Below are 22,908 nucleotides of genomic sequence, written 5' to 3' on the forward strand. Positions count from 1 at the left end.
CGTCCGCAGACGCAGTGTTTAGACTGGACGGGTCACCTGATTTTCCTCGGTCACTCACAGAAGCACTTCCAAACACAGCCATGTAACCAGCAGATTGCCTCTCTATGTGTAGATGATTTGAGATGTGGGAACGGCAAGTCGGTGCCCCTGCCCTCTCTCATCGTGACCCGTCACGTTGATCCATCCATGTTCAAAACCACTGTCCTGAACTGTTGCACTGACAGACCTGTTTCTCCACTGCAGTCTCACCCAAACACAAACCACCCACCCAAGAGATCCTTCACATACTGGCGATGGAACTGAGAGACAATGCTAGAATCCCCAAAAGCTTCATCAATGAAATACGTGAGAACTGAATGGCACATATGCACCTTAGTCCTCTTACCAGGATCTCAATGCTATTATTCTGAATGGCCTGCACTGAAATATAACATAGACAGTGCATCACTTGCTAGTTCTGCATGTTATAGCATAGAATGTATTCCCAGTCGTTTAAAAAAAAAAATCATTGAGAAATGACATTGGAACAGCAAGAAACGGTTATTTTTATATTCAGTCAAAGTTACTTCGTGGTCTTAGTCTCTCCTCTTGTATGCACCATCCAGTAGGTCCCTGTCCCGCAATGTAGAATGGCTCCTTGCTACTGACTGCTCTGTGGGCCTGTCTGTTTGGGTCTCTTGGGTTCAAGGATTTACACACACACACACACACACACACACACACACACACACACTGATAGAGAAACAGGTCTAGGCATCCTCAACATCCTTACATTGAACATCACTCTACTTGTCGTTTACATGAATTTATTTAGCGAAAGGAGGAAAGACTAGTGGAGAATTCATGTATAGCCCTGGATAAGACTGGTTCTTGTGTCTTGAACATATGACTAGAGATTTGCAGGTGGATTCTGATAATGATGCTATACTGTACTCCAGCACAATGAATGTGGGGTTGGGATGATCTTCATTCCCTCAGTATGGGAGAATCAGCACTTTTTACACTGCCATACCTTAAAACCGTCATTCTACTCAGAATGCCGTCACCGTAATTATTTTCTAGACGTGACATACGTGTACTACTATCCCCTTCCCTTGGATGTAAAGTGTGACTGATTGGCTGTTCTATTCTCTGACGACGAAAGACGACCAATGGTTTTTGGATAGAAGGCTTTAATGATTGTGTGTCACTTTTAGACATTGAGCGGGAACTTCAGCTGAAACACCAATGCTTTTCCCTGACTTGTACCTTGTTTTTTTTTACTCAAATGTTTATTTTGTTGTTTTACATTCTCCTTTTTGGTGTTTGTTTCAATACGTATTTAATGTCTATATGCTGTATATTGGATCTCATTTTATGTTGTCTTCTATCACATTATAGCCATTGTTATTGACATTTTGAGTCTTTGTCTAAATGAGAAAAAAATCAATATATGAAAAAAATAATAAACAGAAACGGATTAATTTGTAAAATAAAGTGTCCACTTTGTATTTGTTTGACCTTGTTTGACGTTTTTGCATGTTTCCTCAAAGTGTGGTGGATTGTCAATCACTATTAATGCAAAATGTGTTAAATAACCTATATTATGAATGACATATCCCATGTTTCAGCTGTGTGCAATATAATGGACAGAAGAAAACAACATGGATGGTCTGCTTTTAAGTGGAGGAAGCCTGCAGATTGCCGCCTCTCCTAAATCCAACCACCCTAGGGGGAAATCCCATTTCTCAGGGTTAGGCTATTGTGGATTTCATTTCAGCCACGTTTTTTGTGGTCAGGATCAAATCAAATGGCCTTGAGATAGAAGTTGTTTTTCACTCTCTCGGTCCCTACTTTGATGCACCTGTACTGACATCGCCTTCTGGATGGTAGTGGGGTGAACAGGCAGTGGCTCGGGTGGTTGTTGCCTTTGATCTTTTTGGCCTTCCTGTGACATCGGGTGCTGTAGGTGTCCTGGAGGGCAGGTAGTTTGCCCCCGGTGATGCGTTGTGCAGACTGCACCACCCTTTGGAGAGCCTCGCGGTTGTGGGCGGAGCAGTTGCCGTACCAGGCTGCGATACAGCCTGACAGGATGCTCTCGAATGTGCATCTGTAAAAGTTTGTGATTCTAGGATGAGTTACATTAATCATGTCAGTAAGGGCTGGCAACATTACATTAATCATGTCTGTAATGGCTGGCAACATTACATTAATCATGTCTGTAATGGCTGACATGATTACATTAATCATGTCTAATGGCTGGCGACATTACATTAATCATGTCTGTAATGGCTGGCAACATTACATTAATCATGTCTGTAATTGCTGGCAACATTACATTAATCATGTCTGTAATGGCTGGCAACATTACATTAATCATGTCTGTAATGACTGGCAACATTACATTAATCATGTCTGTAAGGGCTGGCAACATTACATTAATCATGTCTGTAAGGGCTGACAACATTACATTAATCATGTCTGTAAGGGCTGACATGATTACATTAATCATGTCTGTAAGGGCTGGCAACATTAATTATGTCTGTAAGGGCTGACAACATTACATTAATCATGTCTGTAATGGCTGGCAACATTACATTAATCATGTCTGTAAGGGCTGGCAACATTACATTAATCATGTCTAATGGCTGACATGATTACATTAATCATGTCTGTAAGGGCTGACATGATTACATTAATCATGTCTGTAAGGGCTGACATGATTACATTAATCATGTCTGTAAGGGCTGGCAACATTACATTAATCATGTCTGTAAGGGCTGACAACATTACATTAATCATGTCTGTAATGGCTGATATGATTACATTAATCATGTCTGTAATGGCTGGCAACATTACATTAATCATGTCTGTAATGGCTGACATGATTACATTAATCATGTCTAATGGCTGACATGATTACATTAATCATGTCTGTAATGGCTGACATGATTACATTAATCATGTCTGTAATGGCTGACATGATTACATTAATCATGTCTGTAATGGCTGACATGATTACATTAATCATGTCTGTAATGGCTGGCAACATTACATTAATCATGTCTGTAATGGCTGGCAACATTACATTAATCATCTCTAATGGCTGACATGATTACATTAATCATGTCTGTAATGGCTGACATGATTACATTAATCATGTCTGTAATGGCTGGCAACATTACATTAATCATGTCTGTAATGGCTGACATGATTACATTAATCATGTCTGTAATGGCTGGCAACATTACATTAATCATGTCTGTAATGGCTGACATGATTACATTAATCATGTCTGTAATGGCTGACATGATTACATTAATCATGTCTGTAATGGCTGGCAACATTACATTAATCATGTCTGTAATGGCTGACATGATTACATTAATCATGTCTGTAATGGCTGACATGATTACATTAATCATGTCTGTAATGGCTGGCAACATTACATTAATCATGTCTGTAATGGCTGACATGATTACATTAATCATGTCTGTAATGGCTGACATGATTACATTAATCATGTCTGTAATGGCTGACATTAATCATGTCTGATTGATTACATTAATCATGTCTGTAATGGCTGGCAACATTACATTAATCATGTCTGTAATGGCTGGCACATGATTACATTAATCATGTCTGTAATGGCTGACATGATTACATTAATCATGTCTGTAATGGCTGGCAACATTACATTAATCATGTCTTTAATGGCTGACATGATTACATTAATCATGTCTGTAATGGCTGGCAACATTTACATTAATCATGTCTTTAATGGCTGACATGATTACATTAATCATGTCTGTAATGGCTGGCAACATTACATTAATCATGTCTGTAATGGCTGACATGATTACATTAATCATGTCTGTACATTAATCATGGCTGACATGATTACATTAATCATTACATTAATTAATCATGTCTGTAATGGCTGGCAACATTAATCATGTAATGGCTGACATGATTACATTAATCATGTCTGTAATGGCTGACATGATTACATTAATCATGTCTGTAATGGCTGGCAACATTACATTAATCATGTCTGTAATGGCTGACATGATTACATTAATCATGTCTGTAATGGCTGACATGTCTGTAATGGCTGGCATTACATTAATCATGTCTGTAATGGCTGGTCAATGGCATTTACATTAATCATGTCTGTAATGGCTGGCAACATTACATTAATCATGTCTGTAATGGCTGGCAACATTACATTAATCATGTCTGTAATGGCTGACATGATTACATTAATCATGTCTGTAATGGCTGGCAACATTACATTAATCATGTCTGTAATGGCTGACATGATTACATTAATCATGTCTGTAATGGCTGGCAACATTACATTAATCATGTCTGTAATGGCTGGCAACATTACATTAATCATGTCTGTAATGGCTGGCAACATTACATTAATCATGTCTGTAATGGCTGGCACATTAATCATGTCTGTAATGGCTGGCAACATGATTACATTAATCATGTCTGTAATGGCTGGCAACATTACATTAATCATGTCTGTAATGGCTGGCAAATCATTACATTAATCATGTCTGTAATGGCTGGCAACATTACATTAATCATGTCTGTAATGGCTGACATGATTACATTAATCATGCCTGTAATGGCTGACATGATTACATTAATCATATCTGTAAGGGCTGGCAAATTTCCAAAAAGAAAAAGAGCCTTTACTGATAAAGGAGGTGTTTCATTATAAAGTAATGCTGCTGAGTCTCGAGTCTCCACCAGAGGACAGGATATTACAGTTTAATACGACACCCAATCTCAGACGCCCAATTCAAACGATTGAGTCTTGGGTGTCGTTAACACACCTACTAAGTGAGTTGGAGTGAGAACTGGATGTTTCTGGTGCAAGTGATACCTAAAAAAAGAACAACACGATCCCCCAAAAAACAGTTAGGCAGTTTTGATAATTGCTTGATCACTGGGGATGAATTGCTGTGGGGTAATTCAAGTAAACATTAACCTTCACGTGAAAAGCATAATTCTGTAACAATGCATGTTTTCAACTCTCACCTAAAATCATTATGGTAATGGGAGTGTTTAACACAAGTGGAGCAGTGAAGACTGGTGGGAGGAGCTATAGGAAGACAGGCTCATTGGAATTGTTGAAAAGGGATAAATGGAATGGACTCAAATGTGGTTTCCATGTTTGATGTGTTTAATTCCATTCCAGGCATTACAATGAGCCCGTCCTCCTATAGCTCCCCCCACCAGTCTCCTCTGACTTACAGTAAGATGAAGTTAGCATAGGTAGTTGACAATAGTAGCATCCACAGTTCCATGTTGCTCCTGACCTGACCTTGATAGTGGATTAAGGTCGGTCTGGAATGGATGGATTCTTCGTGTTGCTCTAGTCTTGCTCGGGCTTATTGAAGGCTGAGCCACTAGTTTGACTTGCTGGGGTTGCTACTAACCTGTTCCAACAGACCAACACAAGAAAACACAGGGTGTTACTGGGTTCACCCTCCACCAACTGTCACAGCCAATAAACTTGAATGAAGAGTGAAACCAGGAGAACTGGAATAACATTTGGTCTCAGTGAAACTGAACCACTGTGACAGGTGAAACAACTTACAAACCAATGTACTTTACTTTTAAAAAACAACAACATTGGACCAAGGTAGATTTCAGTTGAAGAGCCGACAGTTTTCCAGAAGTAGGCTATCTACAGTGCATGCCTCTATGTGGCATGTGGTACAGTCCAGGCATAAGAAAAAATAATCTCACCTCTGTCATTAGAAATAGGAATGTGTGTGTGATCAGCGCAAACAATGGACAATAAATAGTGAGGCTGTATCAGGTTTGTATGTTTTGTTTAGAATAAGGGTGGTTACTGTGTTACTGACTGGAGGTGTGGTCGCCACCAGGACGCCGCGCCCCTTTCGGCGTCTGTCAGGAAGTGAATTAAAGAAAAATAGGAGCGCAAAACCGCGGAGACCGTAGGGCGCAGCGGGTCAAACATACAGGGACCGATTTGGAGTTTTTACCAGTAAACTAGGAATCTGAATGCTGCATATCCACGGACAACACTGCAAAAATGCTCATTAAAGAATTGTAAGTAAAAAACAATGAAAATATATGCTGTTTAGTCAAAACGTGTTGCGCAGGAGAACGATGGATGCGCTGTCATACACAGGCAAACATTGGCAAAATTCCTTGCGTGACAGTTATCCTGCTCTATTCGTTTATAGTGTTTTCCTCTGTTAGTCTAGTATTGCCTACTTACTATTTGGGAATTCGAAAAACACATGTGCAAGCTGTCAAGTTTGTCAATGGAGAGGGCTATTGACTGCTTGTTGCCTGTGTTCTCCCTGTATGGACATACTCATTGAATGAATTCATCAAGTAAAATATTCATTAACACATTGGCCAAATTGGAAATGTATTGTCATTTTACCAACATTATTTAATGAGCTTAACTTACAACGTGCCACTTTAACATTGTAACTATAACTTGAATTATAACCCTCCCATGCATCATCAGGCCTACTTAAACACATAGAAGGGTGTGCCTTTATACCCCAGTATGCCAAGTATACACCTGCATGCCATGTCATCTAACTCACTGGTTACTAGAGTCAACAACTGCCATATCAACGTGTCATCCTGATGCCTCAAACCTGCCTGTATCAATACCGTATAATTAGTATGGTGCCTGTCTGGGCTCCCATTACACCCAGATATGTTATAATGAAATATTCAGGGGTGCTTAGACTGGGAACAAGTGGTGATTATTGCCTATTGTATACGGGCAGAGGATTGGGACAAACCTAATTGTTTTCTGACAGTAGAGATCTACACCTGGCTTCAATTTCCTCCATGACAATATTACAGCTAGCATCAGTAGCATGTTGAAATGTTTATAGTTGGTAGGTAGAGCTGGCCAATATGGTCAAAAATCCATAACGCGACAAATTGCCTGTCTTGATGCAATAATGAAAAATAGGACATTCATGTGCACCACATTTTATGATCCTTTAAACTACCGCTACTAGTTTGTTGGTTGTAACCATCTCTTGTCCCATTAACAGTCACCCATATTAGCAAATGTATTTTATTTCAAACTTCACATTTCTCTAGTACAGCCTACTTATTGTAATGAATGAAATCAGCAAAATGCCTGCGATAAGTGATCCAGTATGGTCGGTATCGATTCATTTTTGGTTTATCGTCCCAGCTCTATTAGGCTAAACTTGTTTTGATTAGCCTACTATTAGAAGTTAATGTCAGAGAATTGTCAGTCGAACTAATAAATCAAGTGATAAGTTAAATGAGCAATGACATTAGTCATGAGCTGCAGGTGTAGTTGGTGTTAAAATGTGTTGTGTTGTAAAGTGACGTTGCTCTCTCTGTCTCCTCTGTCTCTGTCTCTCTGTCTCTGTGTCTCTGTCTCTGTGTCTCTGTCTCTGTGTCTCTGTCTCTGTCTCTGTGTCTCTCTCTGTGTCTCTCTCTGTGTCTCTCTCTGTGTCTCTGTCTCTCTCTCTCTCTCTCTCTCTCTCTGTGTCTGTCTGTCTGTCTCTGTCTCTCTCTCTGTCTCTCTCTCTCTGTCTCTCTCTCTCTCTCTCTCTGTCTCTCTGTCTCTCTCTCTTTTCTAGTCGAGTCGTCCTCCCCATATCTGTGGAAGAAGTAAGTACTGACTGAGTGTCATTTCTTTGTGTCTTAAACTCTTGCTTCATGTCACAAATCGAGCTGGTTAAGCTACATTCTCGTTTTCTGATGCGACCGTCAAATTGAGCTCAACCATTAGCTAGCCGTATACACCAGTGGAACATTCATGGGGCTAACCCATTATCTAGCATGCATATGCTCTTGAGGAATCAGGGCAGTTTGTCTGCATTATGTTCCTCTATCCTTGAAGTGCCTGTTTGTACAAGCCTTTCTATGATGATGTGTGTGTGGGGGGGCGTGTGTGTGCGGGCAGTTGGCATGGTTTCCATTATGTTTACATTGGCAGAATATTGGTTGCAGTGGTTAGCTAGCCACACACATTCAGGTCAGACATTGTCAGAAACTATTAGCCATGTTAATTATGACAGAGCACCGTATTCTAACTGAAGCTTAGCAGTTGAAGTCATTAGTTGTGGGTCGTTCCATGTCATTTCAGCAAGCCAGAACACCCACCATCTCCGATTGTTCTGAAATCATTTCTGTAATTCGAAACGGATAGGATTAGCAGTCCTGCAACATTATTTTGTTGAAATATAGTATAATCTCTGAGAAATTAAGCTAATTTATTGCACCCAAATTGGCCAATTTAATTTGTATTATATTCAATAAATATAGTACCTGACATCTGATTTGGACCAAACCTTTTTCTAACAATGAGCAAACCATGAGGAATCCAGAGAAATGGTTAACACACTGTTCAGAGAAATTTGTAATTTAAGTTGTTAGGTTTATGGCCCATCCTACATCCTGGTATTACCAGGTTCTGACCACTAGATGGTGCTGTTCCTGCTATTAGGTGGAAAAAGTTTGAAGAACTTGTTAAAGGGAGAGTTCACCCAAATTACAATTCCTTACCCCTGTAAGCAGGTATGACAGCAAGGAATATTAATCTTTCGATTAACCGAAATGTTTATTTTTTTAGTTTTTAAACAACGAATTGACTGACGTCGGTTCAATTATTTGAATTCCATTTCGTTCAGTTTTTTGGTCTGTGAGCTCAATGCGCACATAGCGCTGCGGTTTCTCTTGAGATAAATCAGATCATGCCCGAACTGTGCGACCTAATAGGGAGTTGTAGTTTCTAAAAGACCAATGTTCTACAGAAAACGTGCTTATGTTTGATTTTCACAGTTGTATATATACCCATAGAAGGGTCCTTTTGGAGGAAAGATTGTTGAAATATATTTGACAATTGTATCCTTATGCATAATTAATTGAAGTTGGAATATTTGTGATATTTTGGCCATACCCAGGCCTCCTTTAATACTCCATAATGTTTAATCTGTAGGTGCTACAAAACAAAAGGTGGTGTCATATGAAGCTTTACTGCTTGCTTTGTAATATGAATAGTATTTTGATTTAAATAACAGATTTCTTACATAAATGTAGGAATATTAAGTAGGTCCTTCTGTAGCTCAGTTGGTAGAGCATGGCGCTTGTAACGCCAGGGTAGTGGGTTCGATTCCCGGGACCACCCATACGTAGAATGTATGCACACATGACTGTAAGTCGCTTTGGATAAAAGCGTCCGCTAAATGGCATATATTTAGGTATATTGAAGAATCTAAACATGATTATTGAAAATAAACCTTTATGGATTTGGCAAATTTTAAAATATATTGTTGAACACGATATACTCTAGATGCATATCAAAGTTTCAGAGTGGGGTCTCTGCTACTTTTACTTATAAAAATGGATTCAAAATGGTTGGACTCTGCTGATGATTTGCAGGATGTGCAATGATACAAGTAAAAGGGGGGCTGTGATTGGTTAAATTGCCTACTATGCCAATTTCTCTGTATGAAATAGGCCATACCTTTAAAACTTCCTTGTCCAGCCAGAGGAAGATGGCCAGATGAGTCACACACACTTAGGGGGACAATAGATGAAACACTGGTTTTACACGTGTCGTCACATTCCTAACCACCCACTTGCGCATGAGACGGAGCCACCAAAATAACTCTATTTGGTAGAGGATGTGATTTTACCCCCCTCTTCCTCCAAACAGAGCTGTTTCACCTGTTGAAAGCATCTCATCAAATCAGCCCGGTACGAACTACCAACCATACACACTGCACTTAAAACCCCACCACGGGTGCACTAATGCCCTGTAATTGGAAGGCTAGTCTGTGATTTAATTGTCAGTTTGCTGTTGGTTGCTGAGTAGTGTTCATGTGTAGCAAGTGAGTCACCAGTTCCCTGTGAGTCACTAGCTCCCTGACACACAGTGGCCACGTTCCAGCACAACGTTATTGTAGTCACGCTGCACACAGCAGCAAATGGTCTCGTTCCACGTCATCGACTGCTGCAGAGTGACTCCAAGGCCTGTGCGGGTGGATGGATGGGGTGTGCTGCCTAGGCTGGGACAGCAGAGTTGGAGACTGTAATCAACCTGCCAAATGTCTTCGACAGAGCTCAACATCCTCATAGCACTGGCGAGCAGCCAATGAGGGAGTTGTTGGCAGAGAGACTGTCATCTGAAGGCTATTACAGGATGTTCCTTATGTTTGCTGATAGTCCTGTTATGCTGTTAAACTGTTATGCTGAAGTCGGTGTCTGTCTGGGCTAAATGCTCAAGGAACGTCCGGCGGTGGAAACAGAAAACTGTCCCTGTCCAGGTGCTCTGAGATGTGAATAGTCCGGGATGTGAATGGGGGGAACTGAGTTAATACAATCCCCCTTGTTCCTGAATTCATTTCCCTCACATGTGTGCCCACTGAAGTGGTTGCAGCTGTCTGTTAATGCAACTGGTGAACAATGGGGATGATTTAGTCTGTGTAACTGTAGCTCACTGCTCTGTCTTCCTCTCCACAGTACCAAGTGGGTCAGCTGTACTCTGTGGCTGAGACCAGTAAGAATGAGACGGGTGGAGGAGAAGGGGTGGAGGTGCTGAAGAATGAACCCTATGAGAAGGATGGAGAGAAGGGCCAGTACACCCACAAGATATATCACCTGCACAGGTACGATTGGTCCACCCATTCATCCATCTACCCACCCACCCATTCATCTACCCACCTACTCGCAACCACCCACCCACACCACCCACATGGTTAAAACTATGAATTTCAGAGTGGTTACATTTCTCCAGCTCCATCCCTCAGTTTCTGAAAAATTAGTGTGGTGTTCATTTTAGTTCAATTGCAGATTGCCCCTTTATACAGTACATGAAAATCATCATGACTTTTTTTTTTAAAGCTTTCAAATTATACTGAACAAAAATATAAATGCAACATGCAAACAATTTCAAAGATATTGAGTTATAGTTCATATAAGGAAATGTGTAAATTTTAAATAGTTAATTAGGCCCTAATCTATTGATTTCACATGCCTGGGCATTGGTGCAGCCATGGGCTCCCACTGCGGAACCAGGCCCAGCCAATCAGAATGAGTTTCCCCCACCCAATCAGACGATCCCACAGGTGAAGAAGCCGGATGTGGAGGTCCTGGGCTGCTGTGTTTACATATGGTCTGCGGTTGTGTGGCCTGTTGGATGTACTGCCAAATTCTCAAAAACGATGTTGGAGGTAGCTTATGGTAGAGAAATGAATATTTAATTCTCTGGCAACAGCTCTGGCGGACATGATCCCTCAACTTGACACCTGTGGCATTGTGTTGTGTGACAAAACTGCACATTTTAAAGTGGCATTTTATTGTCCCCAGCACAAGGTGCACCTGTGTAATGATCCTGCTGTTTTGTCAGCTTCTTGATATGCCACACCTGTCAGGTAGATGGAGCCTAGTGGTTAGAGCGTTAGGCCAGTAACCGAAAGGTTGCTGGATCGAATCCCCGAGCTGACAAGGTAAAAAGCTGTCATTCTGCCCCTGAACAAGGCAGTTAACCCACTCTTCGCCGGTAGTGTTGAAGATACAGATCCCTCATGGTAGGGTGGGCTATACAAATAGGGTGAACTTTGAGCACGTCTATCTCCTGAATGTTTTTGCATTTAGGGCCAAAAAATCACTTTCTCACCCCTTCTACCATGGGCAAGCATGTGGAGAGTTTTGTTCAAATAGGTGTGTTCATTTGGGTGCCGTGGATGTGGTCAAAAAGTGATTGAATTCATATGGATCGACCCCATAATAATATCTTCCTTTCTCTCTGCAGTAAAGTGCCAAACTACGTGCGCATTTTGGCACCATCAACTGCTCTTAACATCCACGAGAAGGCCTGGAATGCTTACCCCTACTGTCGGACGGGTAAGTCCCCTGCCCTTTGTTTTACCTACCCCTTCTGTAGAGACAGAAGATGTTGAATAATTAACTCGGCCATACATGCTAGCATCCAGCACTGTGAGGACATGCTATTGGAATCTTTGTAATGTCTGAACCTATAGCCAGACATTAATAGCCAGGGTATTAATAGTGTACAGTGCCTTCGGAAAGTATTCAGACCCTTGACTTTTTCCACATTTTGTTACGTTACAGCCTTACTCTATAATTGATTAAATTCATTTTTTTCCCTCATCAACTCACACACAGTCCCCTATAATCACAAAACAAAAACAGGTTTTTATATATGTATAGCCCCCCTTATTTACATAAGTATTCAGACCTTTTGCTATGAGACCTGAAATTGAGCTCAGGTGCATCCTGTTTCCATTGATCATCCTTGATGTTTCTACAACTTGATTGGAGTCCACCTGTGGTATATTCAATTGATTAGACATGATTTGGAAAGGCACACGCCTGTCTATATAAGGTGTCACAGTTGACAGTGCAGGTCAGAGCAAAAACCAAGCTATGAGGTGGAAGGAATTGTCCGCGGAGCGCCGAGACAGGATTGTGTCGAAGCACAGATCTGGGGAAGGGTACCAAAACAACATCTGCAGCGTTTGAAGGTCCCCAAGAACACAGTGGCCTTCTTAAATGGAAGATGTTTGGAAACATCAAGACTCTTCCTAGAGCTGGACGCCCGGACAAACTGAGCAATTAGGGGAGAAGGGTCTTGGTCAGGGAGGTGACCAAGAACCCAATGGTCACTCTTGACACAGCTCCAGAGTTCCTCTGTGTAGATGGAAGTACCTTCCAGAAGGACAACCATCTCTGCAGCACTCCACCAATCAGGCCTTTATGGTAGAGTGACCAGACAGAAGCCACTCCGCAGTAAAAGCATTTACATACATTTACATTTAAGTCATTTAGCAGACACTCTTATACAGAGCGACTTACAAATTGGTGCATTCACCTTATGACATCCAGTGGAACAGCCACTTTACAATAGTGCATCTAAATCTTTTAAGGGGGGTGAGAAGGATTACTTTATCCTATCCTAGGTATTCCTTAAAGAGGTGGGGTTTCAGGTGTCTCCACATGACAGCTCACTTGGGAGTTTGCCAAAAGGTACCTAAAGGACCCTGAGACCATGAGATACAAGATTCTCTGGTCTGATGAAACCAAGATAGAACTTTTTGAATGCCAAGCGTCACATCTAGAGGAAACCTGGCACCATCCCTACAGTAAAGCGTGGTGGCAGCATCATGCTGTGGGAATGTTTTTCAGTGGCAGGGACTGAGAGACTAGTAAGGATGGAGGAAAAGAGGAATGGAGCAAAGTACAGAGAGATATTTGGTGAAAACCTGCTCTAGAGTGCTCAGGACCACAGACTGGGGCAAAGGCTCACCTTCCAACAGGACAACGACCCTAAGCACACAGCCAGACAATGCAGGAGTGGCTTTGGGACAAGTCTCTGAATGTCCTTGAGTGGCCCAGCTTGAGCCTGGACTTAATTTGTAAAAATGTATAAAATCAGTTTTTGCTTTGTCATTATGGGGTATTGTGTGTAGATTGAGGGGGGGAAAAACTATTTAATCAATTTTAGATGAAGGCTGTAACGTAACAATGTGGAAAAAGTGAAGGGGTCTGAATACTTTCTGAAGGCACTGTGTGTGTCTGTCTGTCTGTATATATGTGTGTGTATACATACATACATACATACATACATACGTCTTATCAGTTTGGTTGGTAGGGAGTTAGCCAATTTCAAGAAAATGTGCAACCATTGAGATATTATTTTGAAAGCATCTGTTCCCCTAAACATTGTTTCTCTCTGTCTCCTCATGTCCATCCTTTCCCCTATTGCAGTTATTACAGTAAGTACTGTTTTCTTCTATACATTTACACATACAGTATGTTGCTGTTTACTGGCAACTATTCAGCTGTAAACATGGTGAAAGAGGAGCTGGTAACTTTGCCTGTCAAAAGGAAAGAAGAGAAGCGGATGGGGCTGACTTAATACTTGGGGCTCCTGAGTGGCACAGCGGTCTAAGGCACTGCATCTCAGTGCTTGAGGCGTCACTACAGACACACCGGTTCGAATCCAGGCTGTATCACAACCGTAATTGGGAGTCCCATAGGGCGGCGCACAATTGGCCCAGCGTCGTCCAGGTTTGGGCGGTGTAGGCCGTCATTGTAAATAAGAATTTGTTCTGAACTGACTTGCCTAGTTAAATAATTAAAGAAAAGAAAGACTGACACTGGGTTCGCCAGCGTCCGTGTGTGTCAGTGGTGTTAAGTACTTAAGTAAAAATACTTTTAAGTACTACTTAAGTCATTTTTTGGGGTGTCTGTACTTTACTATTTATATTTTTGACACCTTTTACTTCACTACATTCCTAAAGAAAATAATGTACTTTTTACTCCATACATCTTCCTTGACACCCAACAGTCCTCGTTACATTTTGAATGCTGAGCAGGACAGGAAAATGGTCCAATTCATGCACATATCAAGATAACTGGTCATCCCTACTGCCTCTGATCTGGCGGACTCATTAAACACACACACTGTTTGTAAATGATGTCTGTGTGAGTGTGCTCTGGCTCTCAGTAAATATAAAAAGAAAGAAAAAAAAGAAAATGGTGCTGCCTGGTTTGCTTAATATAAGGAATTTGATTTATACTTTTACCTTTGATGATTAAGTATGTTTTAGCGATTGCATTTACTTTTGATACTTAAGTATATTTAAAACCAAGTACTTTTAGACTACTCAAGTAGTATTTTAGTGAGTGACTCACTTTTATTTGAGTCATTTTCTATTAAGGTATCTTTTACTTTTACTCAAGTATGACAATTGTGTACTTTTCCCACCACTGATGTGTGTGCTTATGTGAGTCTTTCAGCTGTTGTTACTTGTACCACTGCTCTTAGCTAATGTATCCCTTAAGTTGTAATCACTAACAGTCCTTATATTACAGACTCCGTTTTAGACCTGGGTTTGAAATCTTTCAAATCATTTGAACGTTTGCTTTAGCCTACATAGATTACCAGATGGGTGGGGTTTACATGTTAGGGACTATTCTATTGATTGATTAAGCCGGGCGTGCTCAATCGAGCACAGATCAAGTATTTGACATGATTTCAAATAGTGTTTGAACCCAGTATGTGCTGCTCACTTGAGACTGATCTTGTTCTTATGTATTGCTCTTCCTTCCTCCCACAGAATGAATACATGAAGGACAATTTTCTGATTAAAATTGAGACGTGGCACAAGCCCGACATGGGGGATCAGGACAATGTGAGTGAGCAGCTAATGTCATGAGTCTGAATGCATACCATGTCAGCCATGGACCTCCAGCACATCTAATTCCGTTAGCAGACGTCGCTAGTCCTTTAATTCGACCATTTCCCCTTTTACTGTATCTGTCCGACTCTTCCATTGACGTCATGTCAGACACTTAATTCCACTGACGTCATTTGTGTCCATTTCACTCACTTTGTGAAAGGATTCAGAAACCCTTCTCTTGTGCATTTTTTGTTGTTGTTCTCAGACCTGCTTTGTTGGGTATGACACTGAATCAACATTTACACAATGTATCAAAGTGCCCTGTTATCAGGGTTGGGGTCAATTCTATTTCAATTCAATTACCCTTGAAATTGGATTTAGAATGGCAATTTCAGTTTATTTCCTGAAACGAGTGGATTTAAATTGGCCACAACCCTGCATGTTATACCTGGTCTATGTAGTGACTACTAGAGAGGCATTCTCAGCTCTTGAAGTTGGTAACTTACTATAAATGATTCCCTGCATAGGTACACAGACTAGACCCAGAGCAATGGAAGAAGACTGAAGTAGTCTACATTGACATTGCTGACAAAACCCAAGTGGATGCCAAGGTGAGAGCAGTGGTAGATCTGTGAGAATGTACTAGCAACTTATTATTAGTAAGTTAGTAAGTAATTACTCTCTTACTTTTCTAAACCCAGACGGATCAGGGTTGTACTCGAAGGCAGTAAATTGAGGGGGAAAAAAGTGACTGAAACAGGGAGGGACTACCTGAACTAGTTCAATAGAAATTCCCTTACTGAGAAAGCAGGCTTCTGGCAAACAGTTGTGGCTAATCTTTGGCAAATTTGCGGACAGCTCATATTTTCAAATGAAATTAGTTTCGTGGCCAACTGTTGCGACAAATTTTGAGGCGACTTGTGAACTTCTGGCAAACAATTCCGGGAAACTTGTGGTGAACTTTCTACTATTTGCTGCAAATTTGCTTCAAACTGATTATGAATATGCAAATTAGATTAGGTTTTTGATTTCTTTGTGTATTCACAACATTGAGATGTATCTACGTAAATCAAATCACATACACATTCAAATGAACTTGCTTCTCACAGAGAACTAAACATACTAAATGCACTACAGTGCCTTCAGAAAGTATTCACGCTGCTTGACTTTTTCCACATTTTGTTGTTACAAAGTGGGATTAAAAATGTTCAACGATCTACACAAAATACTCTCATGTCAAAGTGGAAAAAGAATTCTAACATTTGTAAAATGTTGTATATCTTGATTAGAAAAGTATTCAACCCCCTGAGTATACAATACATGTTAGAATCACATTTGGCTGTGATTACAGCTGTGTCTTTTTTATTTATTTATTTTATTTCACCTTTATTTAACCAGGTAGGCTAGTTGAGAACAAGTTCTCATTTGCAACTGCGACCTGGCCAAGATAAAGCATAGCAGTGTGAACAGACAACACAGAGTTACACATGGAGTAAACAATTTAGCAAGTCAATAACACAGTAGAAAAAAATGGGCAGTCTATATACAATGTGTGCAAAAGGCATGAGGAGGTAGGCGAATAATACAATTTTGCAGATTAACACTGGTGATAAATGATCAGATGGGCATGTACAGGTAGAGATATTGGTGTGCAAAAGAGCAGAAAAGTAAATAAATAAAAACAGTATAAAAACAGTATGGGAATGAGGTAGGTGAAAAGGGTGAGCTATTTACCAATAGACTATGTACAGCTGCAGCGATCGGTTAGCTGCTCGGATAGCTGATGTTTGAAGTTGGTGAGGGAGATAAAAGTCTCCAACTTCAGCGATTTTTGCAATTGTCCAGTCACAGGCAGCAGAGTACTGGAACGAAAGGCGGCCAAATGAGGTGTTGGCTTTAGGGATGATCAGTGAGATACACCTGCTGGAGCGCGTGCTTGGGTGTTGCCATCGTGACCAGTGAACTGAGATAAGGCGGAGCTTTACCTAGCATGGACTTGTAGATGACCTGGAGCCAGTGGGTCTGGCGACGAATATGTAGTGAGGGCCAGCCGACTAGAGCATACAAGTCGCAGTGGTGGGTGGTATAAGGTGCTTTAGTGACAAAACGGATGGCACTGTGATAGACTGCATCAGTTTGCTGAGTAGAGTGTTGGAAGCCATTTTGTAGATGACATCGCCGAAGTCGAGGATCGGTAGGATAGTCAGTTTTACTAGGGTAAGCTTGGCAGCGTGAGTGAAGGAGGCTTTGTTGCGGAATAGAAAGCCGACTCTGGATTTGATTTTTGATTGGAGATGTTTGATGTGAGTCTGGAAGGAGAGTTTGCAGTCTAGCCAGACACCTAGGTACTTATAGATGTCCACATATTCAAGGTTGGAACCATCCAGGGTGGTGATGCTAGTCGGGCATGCGGGTGCAGGCAGCGATCGGTTGAAAAGCATGCATTTGGTTTTACTCGCGTTTAGGAGCAGTTGGAGGCCACGGAAGGAGTGCTGTATGGCATTGAAGCTCGTTTGGAGGTTGGATAGCACAGTGTCCAATGACGGGCCGAAAGTATATAGAATGGTGTCGTCTGCGTAGAGGTGGATCAGGGAATCGCCCGCAGCAAGAGCAACATCATTGATATATACAGAGAAAAGAGTCGGCCCGAGAATTGAACCCTGTGGCACCCCCATAGAGACTGCCAGAGGACCGGACAGCATGCCCTCCGATTTGACACACTGAACTCTGTCTGCAAAGTAATTGGTGAACCAGGCAAGGCAGTCATCCGAAAAACCGAGGCTGTTGAGTCTGCCGATAAGAATTTGGTGATTGACAGAGTCTGGCGAGGTCGATGAAGACGGCTGCACAGTACTTTCTGGGTACATCTCAGAGCTTTCCACGCCTGGATTGTGCAACATTTTCCTTTTTATTACTTTCAAAATTCTTCAAGCTCTGCCAAATTTGGTTGTTTATCATTGCTAGACAACCATTGTCATCCATCTCTAAAAGTGAAGTTTTGCTTTGATGTCAAGTCAGCTCATGTTGCTACCTTAGCTGTTGTGGTAGCTAACATGCTACTGAACAGTGACACTAGAATATTGACATGCATATTATTGGTGCTTGCTGAAAGACAGAAACGTATTCACCTAAAAATGTAAGTTGGCTAGCTAGCTATCACATCAATTGTGAAATTATGAAAGCTATCATCGCTAGCCGCTAGCTAGCCAGTCAGTGACGCTGACAGATTGAATCTGATCTAGCTAGCTAGCAACAAAATGTGTTTCACTCTATCCCATTAAACATAACATTGCTTACCAGGCATCAATTAGCTTAAACTATTTAAGAGTTTATTAGCAAGTTTAATAAGACACTCACCAGACAACTTTGGTAGGTAGCTAGATAGCTTGGTATCCATTTTCCAACAAATGTTTCTTCTCCCTCTGACTGGTCGTCATCAACGGTTTCTCGTCTTGGAACTCAATGTTTAACAGAAATGGCAACAATATTTATTGTTGCCACAGGTTTTCTCTTAATGTTTATGGGTTTGCCACAGATTCAAATACAATCTTGAGCGAATTGTTTGCCAGAAAAAAACTCTGGCAAACTGTTTGCCACTATTGGCAATAAATATTATTGTTGACAAATGTTTCCCGCTGATTCAGCACTAGTGGCAAACATTTGCAAACTTCTGGCAACATTTTGTGGCAAGTTTGAACTTTGCCACAATTTTTGTTGTTGTAGTAAGGCTGTTGTAGTAATTGTTTTTATTTACAAAATGTTCTACTACGTTTTGCAACGGTGTGCCCTAATGAATATGACCCAGTTACCTAAACATAATTAAATAAAACACTGTCATCTTTGCATCTTACGCATCTGCTCACTCTGCTCCACACAGGACTATAAACCAGAAGAAGATCCTGCCATATTCAAATCAGAGAAAACAGGCAGGGGCCCCCTGGGGCCTAACTGGAAGGTACTACCCAAATCAATATTGCAATATTGTTGTCATATTTTTCACATCAGCTAATTTCACAAGGAGCTGTATCAAGAGTCATACAGTATATTTAGAGAGTTGGGCCAGTGCTGTGTTTGTCTGAACATTCCTGAGAGAGACAATTTCACTTCCAGAGTAGCTGCTAAGTGTTCATTGATGCTTCCGCATTGTGCTGTTTATTTCTGATAGTTTTCCAAACCTATGAAGATGTCCAGTGAAGATGTCCAGTGAAAGCAGATATGTAATTTGTTGACACCACAACACAGTACCAACTTGGATACACATTGTCCCGAATGCTAATCGGTAAAAACGTCAGTAAAATTCGCCGATCTGTTTTGTTTGTTTACAACGGGTCATTTCATAGGGAATTGTCGGAGGTGCTCTTGTATTGTTATATCATCCAAATTTCGAAAATAAAGGCGGCCCGGTCTGTTCTAAAATCTGGCCGTGGCACTCTTCCTATACTGTATGGCTCTGGCTGTTTCCATTCTGGTTCTGAAGTTCCATCGGTATGTGTGTCATGAACTATTCTGCCTCTGCCTGAGGGTGTAATAACTTTGTCTTTACCTCTGCAGAAGGAGCTTCCCAGCAACACAAACTCTCCTCACATGTGCGCCTATAAGTTAGTCACAGTCAACTTCAAATGGTGGGGGGTCCAGAACAAAATTGAGAACTTCATTCAGAAGGTGCAGTAAGAGAAAGAGACTTGTCAATTATTCCAGTGTTTGCATCATATTCTGTTATGGGGCCTTCATATCACCCACTGTGCATGCAAAAAAAATTACTCTGCCCTGAAGCCGTGAAGAGGAAACTAGTAGACTCGTTTGGCTGAGAAATAAGATATCCGAAGCTGTGCGGTTTCTATGGGTGTGACTAAAGACTAGTTTACAGTAAAGATAAAGGGTTTTCTGTCCTCTAGTGGCCAGACAGTGATTTGCCATAGAAATGTTACTCCAAGTTGCACATCATAAATGCTGATATTAATAGTATTTGTTCCTTGTAATTCTTTAAAAAACAAATCTTCCCCTCTTTCATTTCCAGCAAGAGAAGCGATTGTTTACAAAGTTCCACAGACAACTGTTCTGTTTGATTGATAAATGGATCGGACTGACAATGGAGGACATTCGACGTATCGAAGAGGAGACCCAAAAAGAGCTGGATGAGGTAATGTACTGTACATTTGTTTGGTCTTTGGCATTAATTAACTCCGAATGAGATGGACTACTGTCTTATCGGTTTTGTCATTAGCTTACGGAAATTTGCTAAATGCTTTGTTGCTGTCCTAGATATCCTACTTATTGACGTGTGTGTCTTTGTGTGTGTGTCTTTCAGATGAGGGTGAAGGATCCAGTCAAAGGGAGTTCTGCTTCAGAGGACTGAGGCTGTGACCCGTGAGTACATCTTTGTCTGCTCGTCAGTAGCCGTGTTCAGGGTCGCTTTAAAGCGATTTGCATCCGGAAACAATAATGAGCTTTTCTTATTGGACAAGTCCATGTCGTCCCTTCCTGTATAAGTTCATTTTCTTCCTCTTTGGACGTAATGAACAAGACCCATGAAACGAGGAGCTGGCACCTTACCCCACATGACTCAGCTATCATATTATCAGTGTCATAGTGTAATCGCTCCCATCTCACATACTATATCAGGGTTCGCCAAATTTGGCCCTCTTCTGATTTTATTTGACCCCCCCAAGTTTTCTGAGCTAGAAAAAACGTTTTCAAATGTTTTATCATGTTTTATTTTATTGTTCTACATAAGACTGTAAAAACAACAGCAAATCAGCTCCAAGTGATTTTAATTTTGGAAATATGTTCCAATGTATTCCCACGCGTAATAGAGATACTTTCTGTGGTTGTATACAAATGTATGCAATGTTTGAAATGATTGTTTTAGTCAAATATATTATTTTCGGGTTTCTTGCGGTGCAGTTGTTTTTTTTAAATATACTTTTTACCCCTTTTTTCTTCCCAGTTTCATGATATCCAATTGGTAGTTTATAGTCCTGTCCCATCACTGTAACTCCCATATGTACTCTGAAGAGGCAAAGGTCGAGAGCCATGCATCCTCCGAAACACGACCCTGCCAAGCAGCACTGCTTCTTGAAACACTGCTTGCTTAACCCGGAAGCCGGCCGCACAAATGTCGGAGGAAACGGAGTACAACTCAGCGTGCATGCGCCCGGCCCGCCACAGGAGTAGCAAGAGTGTGATGGGAAAAGGAAATCCTGGCTGGCCAATCCCTCCCCTTACCCGGACGACGCTAGGCCAACCCGGACGATGCTAGGCCAATTGTGTGTTGCCTCATGGGTCTCCCGGTCCTGGCTGGCTGCGACACAGCCCGGGATCGAACCCGGATCTGTTGTGACGCCTCAAGCACTGCAGTGCCTTAGACCACTTGTGCCTCTCGGCAAGCTTGTGGCACAGTTATTTTTTCTTTCTGCCCCCTGACCACCCGCTCAAGAAAAAAATTGGCCCGCGCCTGAATCTAGTCAATCCCTGCTCCATACCCTCAAGCAATATGTCCTCTTATTGTGTGCAAGGAAACAAGACGTGTCCATCTTACAGAATTTGCATTTGATAGAAGACTATAATCAAGTCTGACAAATCTTTCTCTCCTTCCACTTTTTCAGATCTGTTACTGAGACACCAGCATCTCTGCCCTGCCCCAGTCCTTGGGAATTATATGGCTGTATGCAGACTTGACCCAAGGCTCTCTTCATCTCTGTCCCAGTCCTCTAAGGTCATCCTATACTGTCCAGGCAAACCATGGAGAGGCCCCAGCAGCCCAGAGGTCCACAGGCCCCAGCAGCCCCAGAGGGCCATCCCCATTCCTAACTAATTAGGTCATTTGTCCATTTTTTTTTCATGGGAATTTTGTTTTAGAGTTGTAATGATAGTATTGTCTATTGTGTTAAGTCCTCCATGTGTTTTGTGGACAAAGCTGAATTTGTTGGTTTCTCCTCCTCTCTTTCAAAACACGCTGTCTCTTGTCTCTGTATTCCCCTCTTGGTTACAGTAAATGTTTCTTGCCCGCGGCCAACCGGACAACCTGCATCAGCAGGCTGAAATCCTGTTGTAAGTGTTATGGCTTTGGGCTTAGGGATTTTTGTGGCAAGGAATATGGAACAATGTACCTGGTCTCTTCTTGAATAGAGATCTGAGTTTAATAAAACAAACATATCCTGTACTGTATTTTTCTGTATTTATTCACAGGTTATTTTCTCTGTTGGATTGTGTAACACTTTTGTGCTTTAATGTTTGGAGCGACATGTAGTTGTTCTATACGACCAATATTAAAAACAATATATTTATACTCTTTGCATTCTGTGATTGTATTCATTTAATTTGTGCAAGAGAGGTGTTCCCATTTTTATGACATGCTTGATTTTTCTTCACATCCTTTAAGTCAAAGAATTTCACCATATTGCAAAGAAATGGTTTAAAAGATCAAGATAAGTGAATCTCTTAACCCATTGTTCATATGGTTTTTCAAAACGGAACTCACATCAGCAGTTTCCTAACTCACACATTTTAATCCCATTTATTTTCCCACAGGGTTTATGTAGATCTACAGACATTAATTTAGACCGCAGAGACGCTAGTTTAGACCTCAGTTAGACTGACTGAACAGAAGCAGAGACACTAGTTTAGACCTCAGTTAGACTGACTGAACAGAAGCAGAGACACTAGTTTAGACCAGTTAGACTGACTGAACAGAAGCAGAGACACTAGTTTAGACCAGTTA

At 41.2% G+C, this 22,908-nt stretch overlaps 1 protein-coding gene and 1 long non-coding RNA gene across 3 annotated transcripts; one reads left to right on the forward strand and one right to left on the reverse strand.

Moving 5' to 3' along the window:
- Window positions 1–464: 464 nt before the first annotated feature.
- LOC118397233 (uncharacterized) lies at window positions 465–19,059 on the reverse strand. 2 transcript variants are annotated; one of them, XR_004828379.2, is made up of 3 exons: window positions 18,546–19,059; window positions 5,251–5,435; window positions 465–2,089 (listed from the first exon to the last, which is right to left on the reverse strand). It is a non-coding gene; the product is annotated as an uncharacterized LOC118397233 (long non-coding RNA). The 2 variants fall into 2 exon arrangements; XR_004828380.2 differs by lacking the exon at window positions 18,546–19,059 and adding an exon at window positions 5,749–5,830.
- Window positions 5,923–22,476, forward strand: LOC118397232 (phosphatidylinositol transfer protein alpha isoform-like). The gene is made up of 12 exons (XM_035791783.2): window positions 5,923–6,075; window positions 7,617–7,647; window positions 10,504–10,649; window positions 11,795–11,886; window positions 13,771–13,778; window positions 15,126–15,200; window positions 15,716–15,799; window positions 19,066–19,143; window positions 19,740–19,850; window positions 20,206–20,328; window positions 20,497–20,555; window positions 21,794–22,476. Exons 1-11 carry the CDS (start codon window positions 6,059–6,061, stop codon window positions 20,542–20,544), a joined length of 813 nt encoding a protein of 270 aa, XP_035647676.1. The 5' UTR covers window positions 5,923–6,058; the 3' UTR covers window positions 20,545–20,555; window positions 21,794–22,476.
- The last annotated feature ends 432 nt before the right edge of the window (window positions 22,477–22,908 follow it).

The sequence above is a fragment of the Oncorhynchus keta genome, chromosome 18 (assembly GCF_023373465.1).
Source record: "Oncorhynchus keta strain PuntledgeMale-10-30-2019 chromosome 18, Oket_V2, whole genome shotgun sequence".
Taxonomy (NCBI): Eukaryota; Metazoa; Chordata; class Actinopteri; order Salmoniformes; family Salmonidae; genus Oncorhynchus; species Oncorhynchus keta.